The sequence below is a fragment of the Phaethon lepturus genome, unplaced genomic scaffold, assembly GCF_000687285.1.
Source record: "Phaethon lepturus isolate BGI_N335 unplaced genomic scaffold, ASM68728v1 scaffold47966, whole genome shotgun sequence".
NCBI classification, from domain to species: domain Eukaryota; kingdom Metazoa; phylum Chordata; class Aves; order Phaethontiformes; family Phaethontidae; genus Phaethon; species Phaethon lepturus.
This window is the reverse complement of record NW_010545031.1, coordinates 40,229-59,720: the sequence shown is the minus strand read 5'-3', so window position 1 is coordinate 59,720 and position 19,492 is coordinate 40,229. Positions and strand designations below refer to the sequence as shown.

At 44.6% G+C, this 19,492-nt stretch overlaps 1 protein-coding gene across 1 annotated transcript in view; it reads right to left on the bottom strand.

The window, feature by feature from the left end:
• The window catches only part of REEP1 (receptor accessory protein 1), a 42,045-nt gene that overhangs the window by 3,468 nt on the left and 19,085 nt on the right, over positions 1 to 19,492 (bottom strand). Inside the window, exons 6-8 of the mRNA XM_010288837.1 lie at positions 16,084 to 16,252; positions 9,027 to 9,062; positions 335 to 474 (exon numbers count right to left, since the gene is read on the bottom strand). Of these exons, the coding sequence (XP_010287139.1) occupies positions 335 to 474; positions 9,027 to 9,062; positions 16,084 to 16,252 (345 nt within the window). The remainder of the gene's footprint in view (positions 1 to 334; positions 475 to 9,026; positions 9,063 to 16,083; positions 16,253 to 19,492) is intronic.

Below are 19,492 nucleotides of genomic sequence, written 5' to 3'. Positions count from 1 at the left end.
TCTCTATAGACATGAAAAATCAACTAGCAGTTGATATCCAAATCCTCTCACCCAAATACCTCCACATTAGCACATAGTTTAGAGCTAGATCCAAGTTTTGCAATTCAGATCCAACTCTGAAGCTCTGTATAACTATTAGCTCCACAGGCACTAATTCAGACTTCTTTCAGGAAATCTACACATGAAGAAAAGTGAGTGAACCCATAGCAAGACCCATCCCTGAAAAAGCAGAAATGTATTGTTTGGACTCAGTGTTTTTAGACCAAAGAGAGATGTTCATTCAGTTGGAAGATTGAATGTCATAGAAGCAGGAGCCTTGACAATATGGAAGTACCTCAAGGGGTTGATCCTTCTTTTTGGGCCTTTTGTTCATGGATGCACAATCCAATGAATCGTTCTCTTCATCATCTGAGAACACAGAGCCTTTTGTTTCACAGTTTGCTTCAGGTGGCTTTTCATACTTATTGTCCACACCTATTTAACACGGCCATTTACAGCCTAAACGTGAAGACAAAGGATGAGGAAATCAGTGACAGTTTGATTCACACTCTGCCAAATGCCACCTCACTGCAAAGCCATGCATTGTCCAGGGATTAATAGACAGAAGATTCACACGTCACATTCTAGTAATAGCAGCTGTGGGGTTAGAAATCAAAAAGCCCTTGTTTATGAAGCCGTTATAAGCTCTATTTTGATTATTTTACGTAGAATAGAGACTAAATTCACAGCCTGTGATCATCTGCAGGTTGACTCTAGAAAGAGAGTTTTTTTGTTTGGCTCAGGGATAAATAAAATAGACGATTTCTTGAATTGCTGATTCCATCCATAGTTCCTGCATCTGCTGCTTCTAGGAGTGTCCTCTAGAAGACACCAAATGAGTGCTGAAGCCCTCTGGACAGTACAGAGACAGCTCCTGCTGTCATCAGCAGCACTAATTGACTTGAAGCTGAGAGAGCTCAAGCCAAGAACCCAGCCTAAGATCCACTGAAGTTAACCAAAAGCTTCAATAGGCATTGAATGGACCCTCAGCAGTGGGAGTGTTGCTGCAAGACCAGAGACAGGAAAAGCCTCTCTTCTGTCACTCTGGAGTAAATCTTATGGAGCATTAACTCCACTGATGGATCTGAAGGCAGATTATGGCCCAATGACTACAGACCACTAACAACTGCTTGGTGGTTCTTATTTTTGCAACTTATGGCAAGACCTTTGTGGGACTGGTCTTGTACAACACAATTTTCTGCCTTAAATCCAGGCAGGGAAGCAAGATGGTATTTTTAACGGACAGTCCAAAGCAAGAGGTACATAAGAGAACACCCAGCATGACCAAGGTTTCTGCATCTCCACAGTTTCTTAACAGCAGGGCTGGGGCTTTCTTTGTTTGACAGATAGTTAGGCTTTTTTCATTCTGAAAAATGTCAGGCATGGAAGTGTGTGCTGTTTAGATGGCATTAACCACAATTATTGGCTCTATACTTTGACTGTTGTATGAACATACACAGAAATAATGCTCTGTGCTTCTTGTCCCAGCCTGACTGTAAGGCTCTGCTGGACCAAAGACTAAAACCCAAAAACTAAAACCAAAGAGTCTAATTAGACTTAGAAGTCTAATATTTATTAATCTATTTAGAACCTTAAAAGCACAAAAGAACTGAATTCTCCAACAGCTCTTTCAGTTGGATCACAGAGACAACGGGGAAGTGATCTGGCTACAGCAACACCACAAGTCACGAGCAGGTCATTGGGGCTCTCTCCAGTGCCAAATTCAAGTCATCAGCCAAACACTCTCAGCCCCTGTGTTCAGCCCACAGGATGCATCTGCTGTCCAAGAGAGCCATGTACACCATCCTCTGGCCACTGACCCTGTGTTTCTACCCCTTTATCACCATTTGCATGGGCAGGCTAAAAGACACCATCCCAGGTTTCCAGGAAGAGCTGGAAGTCGACTTTTTCCCATGTACTGAAAATGCTGATAGTCACGTTGCAGAGGCCTGGAATAACGCTGAATTGTGTTTTTTCTATATATGACTGTGGTGTTAAGCCTGCACTGTGGGAAGAATTAAATGTTCTCTAGACCACATGGCAAATCAGTTCAGGAACATTTTATTTTAATGACTATTGTATTCTTCCACTTGGGAAGTGAGATATTCAGGAGGAGCCTAGCTTAGGTCATCTTGGATGTGGGAGCTGGTCCTTGTGCCTCTCTAAGCCAATGGAAAATGGAAGACAGGTTTGGTTTTGATGCTGTTTGTTCAGACCTTGAGCAAAGTTGAACCAAACATGCCCAAATCTGCAGCCTGGAGGCTAAGTACTGCCCCCAACACCATGACTGCTCCCCGCTGCCCTCTTCCCCAGACGTCCCTCAGATGCGGACTGCAGGCTGGCCCAACATCATATCCCCAGCCATGTGCTGCTGTGAGGAGACAATGGCTTTCCTCAGGAAAAAGAGGACTTCAAAGTGGACAGGACAGAGGGATGTTGGAGAACCAGAATTAGAACATTCAGTGACCAGACTGCAGAGACACTGGCTGCTGAAGCTGACAGCATACAAGATTATGGTCCGCTTCTCCTACAGCCAGCTGCTCCACTGCAAAAGGAGACAGAAGGAACTGCCAGCCCTGATAACACTCCTGGGAATCCCATGGTTTTCTATTGTGCGTTGCTTTCTCCGATATTATTCTCTCTCTTGAATTGGGTGCTGGGACAAAATGATATCCAGGCAGCTCTGCCACCCCCGTCGCCCGTCTCCACAACAGGCACAGCAGAGGCACAGCCTCCTGCAGGCTCTTCTGTTCTCCCCATCAGCCTGAGCATCACATCCATGTCCTGGAGCTGCTTCCGTGAGGATCCGGAGGAGAGCTCAGCCTTCAAGCCAGCACATACTGCTTTGACCCCTGCAGCAGAGAGGTAAAGTCCACTGGAAGTTGGGTTGAGGTCTTCTCCCCTGGCTCATCTCATTGTGAATGAGGCACAAAAACCAGGCTAATGAGAACAAGTTTTGTTTCAGCTTCACTGAACTGGAAAAGGGAGGAAGCGGATCTATGCCAGGCCTTTCCACTACTTTTCTGCCCATTGACAAGAGCAGACCTTGAATACACAGGGCCCTTTTTTTAAGACCCAGGGCAAGAAGGGAGGATTCCCTGCCCATCCTGCCTCAGGGAGGACATCTGGATGGTGGGCAATCCCAACCTCACATTGATCTGGGGTGCCAGGATTTGTCCCATGTTTGTGGAAGCATTATGCTCTTGTGGGACTGGAGGCAACTCAACTCTGAAAGGCTGCTGCTCCGTAGTGACAACTCTGAGGTTTGGGGGTTTTTTTTGTGAATAGACCGATGACAGGATAAAAAAACTTACTTTCCTACACCAAGAGAGTGAGCCCTCTTCAGGAGAAAATATAAGGTAAGATATTAACCACAATAATAAGCACACATGTAAGGAATTAGTGAGAAAGGAGATGGATACTTAAAGTGAATGGAGGGGTCCTGGGACACCAAGGTTTGTTTCTGGACAAGGGGCAGCCTGAGCAGCAAAACACAGTCAGGGCTGGCACAGGCTTCTTAAGGACAGCGCTTGGCCTCAGGTGACCTCCTGTGTGTTTCTAAGAGCCATCCTCAGGCAACTATCAGATGTCCCCAAAGTGGCAGAGCCAGCAGCGTGGGCTGCTCCAGGGGAGCAGTTGATATCCCCAGGGACCGTGTCACAGCCAGGAGGTGGCTCTGTAAAAGCACGGACCATATGCCAGACATCTCCCTGAGCTCTCTTGTCTTTGGGAGAGTCTCACTCCCCATCTCAGAGCAGGCTGAGTTTCAGGTGTCTCCACCTGTTACCTTTATGGCTTCACACCTTTGTGTGGAGGGGCAGAATCACTGCAGAAACAGGAAATCCACTGGTGTGCCAGGGCAAAAGCTGTTGCTGCTTCTTGCAAACACCTTTTTCAGTATCCAGGCCAGATTACATTCACTAAGGCAAGACAGAATCTGACTGCAAACAGACAAAGGAAATGGACTGCTTAATTCCAGTTCCTATCATCCTATCCTAATTCCTTCTAAGGGAATGGATATAACCAGCACATTGCATGGGAAGCCCTGAAGCTGGGCATATTCCAGATTAGACAGTTGAGTGCTCTGCAGAGTTGGGATGTAAGCTATTAAATACACAACAGGGAACAACCCAGCACAGACAAGGGAATGTAGAGCCAGACCGTCATAATTTTTAATCTCTGTGATTCTACAAGGGTTAAGAAATCTTACTTGCAAAACTCTTCCTACATCAACAAATGGGATCCAGTAGCATGCAGTTTTTTTCAGCAATTGCTTTGATTCAGGCTCTGGTCTATGCTGCTGTGTAAATCTGGGGTAAATCCTATGGATTTTCATGAGTACAACAGAGATCAGGACCTGGCCCACTCTAACTACAGATGAGCAAATGACTTTGACCTAGATCCTCTGAAAAATTTGGACACTTATACAGTTATAGGGGGAATCAGCACCCTGATACATTTGAGAGAAGTTGGACCCCCCTCTTATTTTGCTGAGCACAATACTTCTTCCTCCCATGACTGTAATTCCTCAGGAGCAATGGGATAAACCACAGTCACAGACTACACAAGCCAGGAGAAAGGTATTGTATTATTGTAATGGAAGATAAAGTCATTCCAAAGCTAAGCCTTTCCAGGAGATAACTCCTGGAGTTATGAAGAGGTTGCCACACCACTTAGTAAGAGTAAGAGAACAGATATTTATTATACGATGGCTATCAGCTTCTTTTCCCTGCAACAAAGATAATTTTGCCATCATTTCCAAAAGACACTGACCCAAGTCATGTACTTCCCCAACAGTTTTCATTGCCAAACCAAGAAGTTAGGAGCAGCCAACTCCACCAGCACACACTGCCCAGGAGCCACAAAACAGAGGCAGGCATCCTTTCCAAAGCTGAAGTCAAGCGCAACCAAAGCAAACAAGTCTAATCACATTAACAAAGTCATCTGTTAATAAAAACACATCCCACAAATGATTAAGTTGTTAAGTGCTAGTCTATTCCAAACACCTCAGATGAAAACTCATGCAATCTGTAACACTTACATCAGAGTCCCATAATATTTACATAGAGAAAAGGAAAGAAGAAACTGTTAGGGAAAAATTTGGGTGTAAAGGGGGAAGGAATATTGTTTCATAGCACAGCAATCCTCATCTTTGCTTTCATATTTTCTGTGGTTCAACTGGAGTTTATTAAACAACAATTAATGTTTTAACTTTCTGTAGGTAAAATGCAAAGGTACTTAAAGGACCTACTGATTTTCTATGAAAAATTTTCCTTCCCTGAAATAGCAAAAATCATTATGAAAGTATTTTTAAATACCCAGAGAAACTCCAAAATTGCCATTCAGAGGTACTGTTGCAAAGTGATGCAAATCATACCTGTAAAAATTTGATTCAACATTTAGTAAAGGGACGTTTTAAGGAACAAAATGTCTAGAGCCATGGAAAGTTGTTGTTTTTTCTTTAAGTTCAGTGAGAGAAAGGTTAAAAAAAAATCCCCAGCACAAGAGCTGGAAGCAAAACTGGCTAAGAACAAAAATGAAACCACTTACACCATTTAACTGACCTAGTTCAGAGTTATATGAACAGCCTCCTTGATGCAAAGTCAGTTAGTTTTTTAAAAGTACTTTCCACTGTAACAATCTCATGTGTAATTTGTAGCATACCACAAAGAAGGGGTTGGATACATCTAATATACCAGTACAGTGATTTGTTTAAAACACAATTAAGTGAATGTCCCATTGAGGTCCTCGCTGAGCTGTACTGCAGAGTGTGTGTAATCTGTCACCTTGTCTTCAGGGTGACAACCACATGTAGGAAGAGATCCAACATTATTTTATTGGAAAAACTCCCGGGGCTGGCTTTATGCTGCAACACCTTGTGGATGGCTGACTGAACAGGTTGGCTAGGCTGACCATCAGTCACTGCTGAGCGGTACTTTTTCAGGTGTACATTACTGTATCAGTCACCACGATGGAGCACAACCCAGTGGTGCACACTCAAAAACCAGTCCCATTCATCACTAACATCCTTGCACGTTTCTTACACTTCCTAAGGCTCCTAATCCGCATTTTAGTATTAAATACCCCTTCAAATACATGCAGCCGCAACAGTTCTCCTCACATACAGCCGATTATTCACTATCTGATAGATATATTTATCATCTACAAGGATTAAAATTGTTCCTCCCTCTCAGCCGTGCCACAGGTCTTTGCAACAGCACCTATGAGATGTTAGTTGACAGAATACCACTGAACATAACATTTGTTACTTCTTAAATGCCAGTTCCAAGCAAGATTGCTTAATATTGACCAGCGTTTAAGCATTTACCAGGCACTGCCAAAAGACAAACAGATATCCTTGGAGATTTTCACTCCGTCCTTCCTGAAGGAAGAAGAAATCTTAAGAGCTCTTACACAATTGTACCGTTGTTCCTTAATGCTGCAGCCTGACTTTCCACAGGCCGTGAACACAGCAGAGATAAATCAGAAACTTGTGTGAAGACTTGGAAGGAGTTTTGCCAGCAAAGGCCTGCCATTGAAGAAGAGCAAGAAGAGCTGGCACAGAAGCTGTCAAGAAGACACACTGGAGTGTATATAGTGGACCACGCTTCCATTTAGTGAAGCTGCCCAGAGCAAAGGAGGATGAATGTCCTGAATTGTGTCAACGCTTCGTCATGCGCAGACCATGAGGCCAGCTGGAGTGAGCCAACTGGGCAAGAGAAAGCTCTTCTGTGTGGCAAATGGCTTCAGTGGCAGAGGAGACCATCACCGCTGACAGTGATGCACCAGTACAAGGGGAGTTCACACTGCACTCAGCCTAGCCTGCATAAATGCACGCTCCCATGGCACCTGCAGGCCATATCCTCCTGAAACCACCATGTTTTGGCCCCAACTGTTTTTACCTTGTCCAGTGCTTCTCTCAGGATATTATCTAGGGAGCAGGATGGGTAGACTTTTGCTCCCACCAGCCTGTGCTCTCCTAAGAGCTGCAGAGGTTTCTATGAGTCAGCAAGCAAAACAATTTTCATCTTCAAAGGCATTAAGGCAACTGCTCCTGCCAAAAAGGCTGCATCACGGCTCTAAAACAGCCTTTAATACTCCTGCTTGAGGTAAGGTTCGACTATCTGCCCATTTAGATTATAAGCTCTTTGGAAATTAGTGCTATTAACGATTGTACTCTGAAACTGGCTACACAAAAGTTTGCACCAAGGTAAGAAGAATGCCAATAGTTGAGGACAACTTAGTCCTAGCTAAACAAACTTAGCTGCTTTCTTCCCCCTGCTTTTTGTGGCATTGAGAAAATGTGTTCACATTACGTAGTCAGCTCCCCAAGCTGCACTTACAAAGGAGCATTTTAAATGGCAGGCTGTTGTCTGAGAGTGCATTAATGCATCTATTGCCTTGGAGACAGAGAAAGGGCAGCCTGTGGAGACAGAATGAACCCTCTATGAGATACTGCCTCAGCATATCCCTATTGACATGGTCCAAGGGACTGGATTATGTCAGGGGGGAAAAAATAGTAAGACAAGCCAATCTGAAAGACAGGGCATGCAATTTAAACCAGATCAACACAACTTTGGGCCCAATTTGTAAGCATATTGGACTCATTACTGCTTAGTGTCATTAAATGACATTGCCAAGATTAACTCATGACAATTAAGTACTTAAGGATTCAGTGATTCTTTTTATAAAGAACACTTTGAAGTCAAATCCATAAAATTGGTTTAGGCTAAAATTAGGAGGGTGCTAATAAATTGCAACGGGAATACAAGTGTTTCATGATTGCTTAAACAGATACCACCTTAAACAGGCTTTCTTCTCCTGTACAGTGGCACACTCACCCCAAATGCGCTAGCGCAAAGAACCAGAAAAGGACAACAGGGAGGGTGCCAGACCAAAAATGAGGATTGGTTTGCCATCTACACAGTGTGCAAGGAGACACTGTCAGGCTGGGATCACCAGCTTCCAGGCACTAATGCTGCACAGGGCTGCAGGGCACATCAGGTGCAAGGCAGTGGGAGCGCACAGCCTGGTACTCTGGAAGTGACACAGCCAGCAGTGATGGCTGCAGCACAGTGGCAGCACTGTGATCCTTCAGTTGCTCTGCTGCCATCCCCAGATCGATTACAGTGTGCAAAATAAAGTAAAAGCACATGAGATGAGAAGTAAAGGAGTTACTAAGGTCTTTTGCTTCCACCAACATGAGATGCTGCCAGTCTGGATTTCCTTCTCCCCAGACAAGCTGCTTGGCAGCCCCATCCTCTGGCATGCCCAAACCAGAGGCCTCCCCCTCCTTTCAGCTGCCACTGGGACAAAATGCAGAAGTGATACAGCTCAGCTCTTAGCAACCAAGCTAACAGACAGCATTGAAAAGACCACTGGCAGCTAAACCGTTCACCACACTCCTAAGTTTGTAAACACAAGCAATGCTAGGGACAGTGGGGACATTTTTCAAAAATGGCTGTAGCACTGAGTGAAGCAGGAAGAGTCTGCTCAACCCTATTCTATTGTAGCAGGGTCTGCTATTGGGCTTTGCTATTTACCCTGCTCATCCCAAACACAAGTGTCCTCTCCAGCAACAGAGAAACACATGCAAATCCCCAGGGAATGGAGCAAAACAGGGCTGGATTGAGGAAGGTTTGCTCTTGCTGGTTTCCCTGCGGTTTTACACCAGCACTGGGGGATAGAGGGCAGAGGAGTTACACCGGTGCAGCAAGAACAGTGGTACATCTTCTAGGACAGAAAGGACTGAAGTTTTTCTCCACAGAAACACTCCCCAGCCTTGGGTAACACAGGTCAGTAAGGTGAGAAGCACCACAGTACTTGCCATCAGCACACACACAGCTCACAAACTCACTCGTAGCCTGGCCTTCCCCTGGTTTCATCATATGGTGTTAGGAAACCCAATGAGTAAGAGCAGCAGGAGCAAGCCAGGCTGGGGAACGCAGCCATGCCCAAAAGGGATGCATGGGAAATCCAGCACTCACCTCTGAGGAGTCGGCATACCGAGCAACACGTGCACACTGAAAGAGGACCTGAGCGTTAGGAACTCATCAGGTTAAGCTATCTCTCAGAAAACACTTGGCATCATTTTGAGATGGACTTTGCAGCTCCCATGTGCATTAAGAGATGATCGTCTCTGTTCACCAGCACAGAGCACGGACCCAGGAACGTGCCTCACCCCAGGCTCTGTGCCTAATGGGTGTTAAGGCTGGAATTACGTACAGCTCCCTGGCTCTGTTCTCAGATCATTAAACAGAAATAACTCCTGACGAGAGGGGCCTGGGAGCACGGATAAGCAATGGGCAGCACAGTGCAAAAGGCTGTATGATAATAAACACAGGGTGCAATACTGGCACTTCTATTGCTACATGCTTGGATTTTTTTTTCCGGTAGATTTAGGCTTCGACAAGCACTGGTGCAGACATTCACACAGCTTCTGAAGGAAAGCTGTCCACAGATCCCTGATCTTCCTAAATCAGGAAGGTGCTGAGGACTCCTGCAGGTACTATATTTTGGTGGAATTGCTGCAAAAATTAAAGCAACCAAGGGAATTGCATTGCACCCTTCAGTGCAAATGCAGGTGATTCCCAGCTGTTCATAGAAGTGCAACCTTTACAGCTTCATCTTGTGGACAGCTTGTATTCCAGGAAACAGCCTAGAAATAATTTCCAGTTTGAGCCTTCCAATGTAATCCTCACAAATCTCATATCAATGACTCCAGATAAAAAAAGCTTTTGGAGAAAAAAAAAAGTTTGAGGTCTGTGTGATTTCTTTGGTCACAATTATCCAGCACTGTAGACACTGAAAGTTATTCCATAGTTTCACAGTCATTTTAAGCAAGCATAAACAAGTACTGCTGCTGAAAGCAGATGTCCCATTGCCCCTCACACTCTGGCCTCCACCTTCCTTGTCCTGTTGCTGATGTCTGTGCTGCTGCTCTCTACTGGCTTAAGGATCTGACCCAGGTCAAGAGCAACCTGGAAGCAAGGAACTGCATTTAACTTGAACCAGCTCCCTGACTGGGGTCAGCATATATAAATAAGATTTAAACATATCCAAGTGAAAGGATGGTGTGGGGCAGAAGCAAGCAGCTGGGTCACACCCTTTCAACGGGAGTGCTGGCTCACACTGGCTGGATGCTGCTGTGAAACTATGGCCTTTGAATAAAAGAGATGATTCTCAGCCAACCTCAAGAGATCTGCTGTGGATTTAGTCCCTGATTTTACACAGAAGGTAGCTGATCACAGTTTTATGAAGGTTTATTCTCTGAGAGCTCATATAACATATACATACGAGTGGTCCTCACACAGCTTTCTGGAGTTTTTCTGGTTGGTGTGGACTGAACTATCCCAACATATCCTGAATGCTGATATTCCCCCACCTTTGTTCTGCCCTGCAAAGCCTTCAGTGCTGAAGCGCAAAACCAAGAAATAGCCTTGACTCTGTCCTGCACAGAGGAGTGGCGAGTATCAGAGAGAACACTGCATATTTCTGCTTTGAAATCATTCCAGATGAGAACGATCTCTGCCTGGGGTAAGCTTAAGCAGAAAGGGCACTTGGTCTGGGCAATACAGAGGGTGGCTCTGCAGTGTGTGATCCTCTGGCCCAGGCAGCGTCAGCTCTGGACACTGATGGTCCCGTAATGCGACGCAAATCTCCTGCCACTGAGGTATGTCCCATTGACTCACCCAAAAGCAAGGCTGGCCTCCAGTGCCCAGCCCACGCCGGAGGTTTCTGCTGACAGCAGCAACCGTGAGACGTGTTTGCATCAGCTACGGGATTGAGTGATGTGACACAGTGGCCAATATTCGACTCCTCAAGTCACACCTGGCACTCACCAGCCATCACAAGGGAACAAGTTTTATCTGCAATGTCCAGGATGCTTTTAAGGCAATACTGTAAGGTTAGGAAGTGCAAAAGCCCTCCATTTTTAATATAGACACAGCTGTATGTGAATTGTTACTGATATTTGCCAGAACAACAGGATTGCCTTGAAAAATATTTGGAAATGTTGTTCTGAAGCTTCCAGTTTTCCATAATGATGAGTAGCCACATGACATTTACAGTTCCCAAAGGAAAGGGGCAGTTCTGCTTGTGGAAGAAGCACAGACTGGAACAGGCATCAAAGCTAAAATATCACAGGCGTGCCAGGGACACTAAATCAAGAAATGCTGAACTAAGAGCAAAGCGAAAGATCAGACAAAGAGGACAGGTTGTAGGCCTGCTACATGGAGGAAGGGCAATCATCACGTTTCCTCAGTGTGTGTCAAAGGAAGGTGTGCACGTGCTTCACTGAGGTGATGCCTATGTAATGTGCTGTGTGTGGGGTCGGCTGCCACACAAATATCATGCCAAAAGCAGCCTTTGCCCTTCCATGTCATCTGCATGTGGCTTTTGACTGAGTGTGAGGAGGGTCTTTCTGTGGGATGGGTGTGAATACACCCGGAGCACCTGGAGCCCGCTATACACTGAGCAGTCCCGCTCCTGTGGAATGGCCATCCGCATGAGCCAGACTGCCGGAGTATAGCGGGCACCATCGAAAGGCAGCGAAGACAGCAAAAAGTAGAGGGCAAAAAAAAAAAGCAGCAAAAGGCAGAGAAAAAGAAGGAGTAATTCTCCTTGTCTCAGAGGCAACTGTTGCATATTTTATTTCTTGGCCTCATAAGACACTCTTCCGCAGGCAAAAGCAAACCTTTGCTGTGTCTGCTTGTGGTCGTTACTAACTAAACGCCAAACTCTTCACACAGTGCTTAGTGTCAAGAGGGGATTCAGAGAGCCACAAATCCATCTAACCAGCATCAATCATATTATAAAAATATCAACAATGGAAATTAAACAAGCTGAGCAGTTATTTAACGTAGCCTGAGTACCGCGTGGTCCTGCAGCCAACTTCTGACCAGAGTCAAAGGCCACTGATGTCAGGAGAGTCTTTCTACGGGGTTCAGTGGACTTGGAAGCATGCCCGAGAGACGCGGAACCAGAACCTGAATCACTCCTGGAGCTCACAGCGGGAGTGGGGAGGTTCGTACCAACAAACATGAGTTTCAGCAGTCTCATCTGTGCAGGGAAGACAATAGACCTCTCTCCACTCCCCTGCCTTTCCAAATCACTTACTTTCAGATATTGTATCTGCCCTTAAAGACAGTCAAACAACAGGATTGGAACTGAGCAACATGAAATTCCACACCAGATCTGGCTGTGTTTCCATTGCTCAGGGAATGGGACACATCTGAGCTCCATTACCTCGACTTAAAGCGCCATTTCTTGTCTTTGTCTTACTGCAAGGGTGTGCTTCCATGCACCATTTGTTCAGTAGCAAAGCTGGCTGGAGAAGCTTCTAGTTCCTGGCCACTTGATCTCATAACATACTTCCCCAAAGGTGTCCCAAACAGTTATTTTGGAGGCTCCCAATAAAGTGGATCAGCAAATCGGTCAGAGGTAAAAATAATCCCTCAAAAATGGTAAGAGAGAGTACTTTTACTCTGGATCAAACACTAAGTTAATGTAGGTCCCACAAGTCCCCTTAAGCTCATTTAACTAACAAGAAAAAATACGGGCATGTGAATATAAAAGTGAACACTCAAGAAATTAAGAACAGCAGTGCCCGATCAGATGAGAGGTTATCGCGTTATCACAAGGCTACTATCCTCTCTTTGACACGGCTGTCTCTCCTGTTGAGAAATTAAGATCCTGTGGTAGATGGAAAACGCATTCTTCAGCCTTTGTGCATCCCTGACCACCATCTGAGAGAAATAAAGGGAGCTATAGAAGCACTCCCATAGGCAATTTGTGTATGTATTCCCTCATCAAAGACTATGACCCCCTTAGGACTGAGTGATGCTCACACACACTCCCAGGCATGGGGATGCCAGTCCCAAAGCAAAAAGGGTCGCAGCTGCTACAGCAGTACTTGGCTTTTCACCTGTGCGGTTGGCTGTGGCCTAGCAATGCCCCCTTCCTCAGGCAAACCCCATGTGCAGCAGCACTCCTCAACACATCCAGTCAACATAACACTTCAGGTTCCTGTCCCTGCCACAGTTACTATCAGTTGTAAATTTGAAAGCTGCACTTGCATAGGACCGTAATAGGTTGGCATAATGGCAAGATAGAGCGCTGTTACTAGAAACAGAGAAACCTTCTTGCAAAATTGGGATCAATCCATAGACAGGACTTTTCCACTGATCAGATGTTTTACATGTTATAATCACTGAAATAAGGTGTACAGGAAAGCCACATAAGAAATCTTCTGAGGTATTGACCTTAAAATACAAAACCATCTTTTACCACATACGGCTTTCAGGGCCTGGACATGAGAAGTACAATTTGTTCCGCTTTACAAGACACACTGAGGAACAAAAGTACACTCCAGGTCATACCCATATTTTGCAGTAAAGCGGGGTGTGAACTCATGTGTCCTAACTCACAGTCTTGCCTCCTAACCAGCACGCTGCTGCTTCTGGACACACAACCTGTTCCTTCAAGCCTTCCCTAAGAGTCTCTATAAAGCAAGATTTCTACTCTGACCAACGGTATAATGTTTGCAGCCCCAGCCAGGCTCTCTAATAATGTTCTTAAAGTCATTTTGTATATCCCAGCTACTGCTGTCAGGCTTTCTAACAGGCTGTCTGGTTACAAGAAAGGTGAGGCCTTCAGCTGAGTCATCTTCACGCCAAGCAGACAGTCTGGGTATTTTTGCTGACTCTCTGATGTCAGACCGGCTAAGTCCCATTATCTCTAAAGCAGGAATATAAAGAGAAGTCTAACGTTTCTGTGAGACAGTGAGTACCACTGACATGGACATGTGTTATCTGAGGGTCTTGGGAGAGGAAAAAGCTGTGTGTCAGCTGTTCTGTAGTGGCTGCTCGTGTACATACTCATATATGTATATACTACACGTATATACAGCATACTAGTAGGCAATTCTGTCTGCCCATTGCTTATGTGCAACATTGCAACTAAACAAATATGGAAGGTGGAGTGATGGAACCATGTCTGGGCTTGGTGTGCCTCGAGCAGCGTTCTCTCACCCCGAATATGGCCCTCAAGATGTGATACAGTCTGGCTGACAGGTCACACTCTTCCATATACACACACACACACGATAGTTATGACCCCGATCAATTCGCCCCTCTAGACATTCTGACTACATAATTGTGCCCACGGACCAGAGAGACCAGGACCACATATTTCACTTAATCTGATTAAAAGTGAGAGTAAAACTGAGGCTGTAGTCTTCCACGCAGCATGATGCCACCACCTGTGAGTGAAATCACCCTCTGGAGGGGCCTCTCCGTATTGCCTGCAGATGGAGAAGGGGAACCTCCATGAAATCACTAAGTGAGATGGGACAGATAAGGGTCTTGGAAGATTTTGCAAATTTGTGTTGTTTCCATTAAAAGAAAAATTAAAACAAAATCTCAAATTACTTGGATACAAAAATTTCTGATAAACACTAGGCTCACTTTGAAAAGTTTATGAACAATTCAATTTTCCAAAGATTCATTTTGAGAGATCCTTGTACAGTATTGGTATAAAACCAGATCAAAATCAGAAACTTCTCTGTGTTAAGACAGGGGTTTGTGGCCAGGTGAGCTGCTCTACACAACATGGAATTAAAATAGCTAAATTATGCTTTATTTGTGCCATTTGTTATTTTGGTCTATTTTTTTTTTTTAAGACTGTTACATTCTGTGTGCCAGCACTTTACTTTCAGATTGATTACTTCAAGAGAAGTATATACAAGACCTTACATAAACATCAGAATAAAACCACTGTGCACCAACATTAGCTATTTCAGTTTACCTGTAAAGAGAATTTTTTCAACAGATGATATTAAAAAAAAAATAAACAGAGAAGTCTGTGAGCTATAATTGTGAGAATTTGTAAAGGGCTTGAAGGATACTCTTTAAGAAGAATGAGACAAGACATTTCTAAAACATTCCAAAACTAGAGCCAGCTAGAAGGGGTAGCAGTCTACACAGGCTTGAAGCACTGTGTATGTTTGCATAGACCTCAATACAAGATGAAACTGCTAAATTTCAAACTTGCCAGCATATGTTTCACAAGCTACCAAGTGCAACTTTCTGTGGCTTCTCATCACAGCAGTCAAGTTGCGTGATCTTTGGTGGTGTTTGGGAATCCCAGAAGCCATCTGGAAGGAACCCCCTGTTTGGGATAACTCTACATGTCCCAGTTCTTGAGATCTACTCTGTAAAGCTATCTCCAATTAAATGTTTTGGATGTGGGCTCCCAAAGATTTCTTTAACCAAGCTTGAAATAAATTTTTGTAACTAAATCCTTGGGAATGGATCTTATTCCCATGACAAGATCTATTCTTTGTTCTTTCAGAATTTGAAAGCAAACCATTGCCCTTCAAGAGAGACTTGTTTTCCATAACAGTGCTTATGCAGTTATCCTTGATATCGTAAAGACCCGTCAGATCTTGGTCTCTGCTTCTAGGAGTGCTTTATATGGGTTTTATTTCTCAGTAGGCTTCATCAGTGATAAGGTTCTAGAACTACAACTATCAAGTGTTGTAATAGCTACTGTACAGTTTAGAAGAAGCACAAGTGGGCCTAATTCAAACCAGATAACCATTAGAACTCACATTTATGTTTAGATGGCATAAGAGAGAGAGGCTGTATCACCATATGGGGGCTTTGATGATAATAACGACCCTTGCCCACTACTGTGCATTCTTATTCCCCTCCTTTTTGCAACTCCATTAGCCCCTCTCATTGAAAACCCACCACAGCCTGCAGCCCCGAGCCTAACTCTTCATCTCAAGTTGCAAGGACTGACGCTGGCTCCTTTGCACCCTCAAGTCCCATCCTTGCTACCAGCCAGGAATAGTAACCATCAAACGATGATACTGTTTTCTCTCTTGAGTGCCAAGAGACTCAACAGCAGGTCTGTGTCCTGTGAATTCTGGTATGTGCTGCCTGCAATGTCTGTTGCTATATATTCCTGCCAACTGCATGACTGACTTCAACTGTGTGATATTCCAGACAACACAACACTGAAAATAATGCTGGCACTTACCTGAGCCACCAGTGCCTTCCGATGCACTTCTGGATGTTTTTGGCTGGCTCTGTTTGCTACTTGTTCGTACAGTGACTGAAGGAGGAACAGTGCTGCTGCTGTCTCCACGAATCGTCGAGAGATCCTGCATGCTAAAGCTCCTTAGTCTCTCAGACAGGGCTCCCTGTCCCTAGTTAAACAAACAAGCAAATAACACATATAAAAGTTAGATCCACAATGCATTTTGAGCCTTTCTCATCCCTAGCTCATTGAAATCCATCAGGACAATAGGAAGATAAAAAATTGCCTGGTCCAGTAACCTAAAGAAGACAAAAATGAGTTGTTAATAGTGTCATTTCTCTCTCTCTGCTCTTCCTTTTGGAGTGGTTCTACACACAGTCATTCTAACTACTGATGGTGAGTACCTCTGATTCTTCAATGCAGTCATTTGAGCTCAGAGCAGCCTTGGCCACATCTAAAGGAGCAGGATATCATCGTATGTTTCCAGTAGGTACTTTTCTTCACTAGGATCTTAGTCAAATAGGTGCTTGGCTTCAGAATCACAATTAAATGGTCTACATCAAAACAACTCCCTTTTAAAGTTAATCATCTATGATGATATTCACACAGCTGTTCTCAGTCATAGACAGAATTTCCAGAGCACAGAACATTTGAAATTTTAAAGTAATAAAAAGTTATTGTTAAATGCAAAGAAATATTCCAGTGCTTTTTCAGGCAGCTTAAAGAAGAAATAAACTAACACAATATTTTTCTTTCTTTTTAGACTAGCTCTCAATCAAGCAACAAACATATTCCTTGCTGAAAGGAATGCAGCTGTTCTTTGTATAGAATGGGTTGGTTAAAAGACATCTTTCATTAAAACTACATCCCATCAAAAAGCTGATTAGAAATATACCTCTTTCTGAATTCTGTGATCCTCATACTACACCACTGCCGTAAAGCAAGAAAATACGATCAATACAGAACGTATCTATGCTTCTCTGTTGGCTACATTAAGTGACGTTCAGAATATAAATAGCACAACTGATAAATAGTACATTTAGGGTTTAACATTTTGCTGGGGGGGAGGGTCTGAAAGATACTTCATAGCATATAGTCTTGAAAAAAATACTGAAGTAAATACATAGAGCCCAATTATAAAATTATTTCTTCTAGTGTAAATTAGGAAGAACTCAATGGATGCTTCGACTGAGGTGAAACCAGAAAGATCACAAACAACAGTAAATATTGCCCTCTTTAATGAAACAGATATGGCACATCACAGAATCACAGAATAGTTTGGGTTGGAAGGGACCTTTAAAGGTCACCTAGGCCAACCCCCCTGCATCACCACCCTCGTCGTAAAAAATTTCTTCCTTATATCTAGTCTAAATCTACCCTCTTTTAGTTTAAAACCATTATGCCTTCTCTTATAGCTAAAGACCCTGCTTAAAAGTCTGTCCCCATCTTTCTCACAAGCCCCCTTTAAGCCCTGGCAGCTGCAGGAAGGTCTCCCCAGAGCCTTCTCTGCCCCAGGCTGAGCCCCCCCAGCTCTCCCAGCCTGTCCTCCCAGCAGAGCTGTTCCAGCCCTCGGAGCGTTGCTGGGGCCTCCTCTGGCCCCGCTCCAGCAGGTCCGTGTCTCTCCTGTGCCGAGGGCTCCAGAGCTGGACGCAGCCCTGCAGGGGGGTCTCCCCAGAGCGGGGCAGAGGGGCAGAACCCCCTCCCTGGCCCTGCTGGCCACGCCGCTTTGGGGGCAGCCCAGGACACGGTTGGCTTCTGGGCTGTGAGCGCACATGGCTGGCTCCTGTCCAGCTTTTCACCCACCAGCACCCCAAAGCATCACAGCAAGTCACACACCACCTTCATTTAGACGTGTATTTCTCAAAGCAGCATGTAAGTGGAAGCACTGCCTGAATACGGCCAGAGGGCTCTTGGTTTGGGCTGGACCAGAATACATCGCTGCTCCCTTCTGGGCTGCAGATTTGAGTATCCTGTCCACAAAACCAGGGTGCAGGTGAGAGGCCAGTGGAGGGTACGCTCTGGTGCTGGCCTGGCACAGAGAAGGGACTCATCCTGACCATCTATGATCAAAGGCAAGACTGCACATATTCTTTGCTAAAGCAGTTAGGCAACACTACCTAGTGTCCCCTAGTGCACTGGCATTGATACATTGGGAAGGCAATGCATTAATTTACCTCCAAGTACTGATTTACCAACATCGCTTCAGAAATTTCGCATGCAGAGTAACGGAAAATCAGTGCCTCTACCCCATATAAATTCCTTAGCACCTTACTTTCAGGGACGGTAAGCAGACAAGGCATCGGGTGGTTATAACTACAGTCACTGTGACAGCTTGCACTTTCTTCACTCAAAAAAACTGCTAGATCAGTAATGTCCTAACTTTTCAGCCTGAAGTTTTTCATACAAGAAAAATCCTTTAAGGGTTCAAACTTCCTTCTCAACTCCATAGCATATCAACTTAACCACAGGCAGGTTATACATCCTGGACTACAGCACTTTTCTGCGTTGGCAAGAAGCAAACAGCACATGATAACTTCATCCATGCTGTCCCAAAACATCATCAGTAGAAATATACATCATCTAAGAAAAATAAAATTGAACTGTCCTTTGTAGGGCAGAATCACCTGGTGAAGCTAGCCAGGAAGCTGCACTGGGATTTTTCTCTTTATCTTACTGAATCTTTGGTTTCTTAAGATCTCTCTATGTGTACTGTGTTTTGGCAGCGTTTTGCATTTAGCTTTTCTGCAGCCTTACAGAGAAGTCTCTACACACCCACTGTGCTCTTCCTGCAGTCTTACTTTGCTCTTTTGCATTAACCTGTTCTACTTTTTAAAGCATTTTAAACGGATGGAGCTTTTTTGCTTGTATACCAACTCATTTTATTTTGCTGGTTTGCTATGTTCAGCAGTGCAGTCCCAAGAGCTGATGTTTTGTTAAAATCTCACCTCTGCCATCTCACTCTCCAACTTGCCACAAGAGTTGATGCCTGAATGTTGGCTATGCCTGCCACTGGCTGAGCCACTCTTGTGACATGTTCTCAATCCAAAAGGCATCTCAAGTTATTCCTCTTAGGCCAGTCTAAGATACATTTAGTCTGCAGTCTACAAGCTGCAACTGTCACTGGGCTGGTACACTGAAATTTCCTTGCATGGCTGGTTAGCTGGGTGTGACCTCAGCCACCAAGAGCTCAGTGCAGTGCCGCTGTGGGTGGGTTTTGTAGCTTGCACTGAATTCCTGCACGGCACCCTGTTCTCGGTAGCTGATTTAAAGCTAACACAAGACATCCTACCCTGCAGTCTGACTGACAGATCCCCAGCAAGAGCAAGCTGAGAGCAATCAGACCACTAAATAATGTTTTGCTGTTGCAGAACGACTGGACCAGCAAAGCGGGAGGTTAGCAACTGATGAG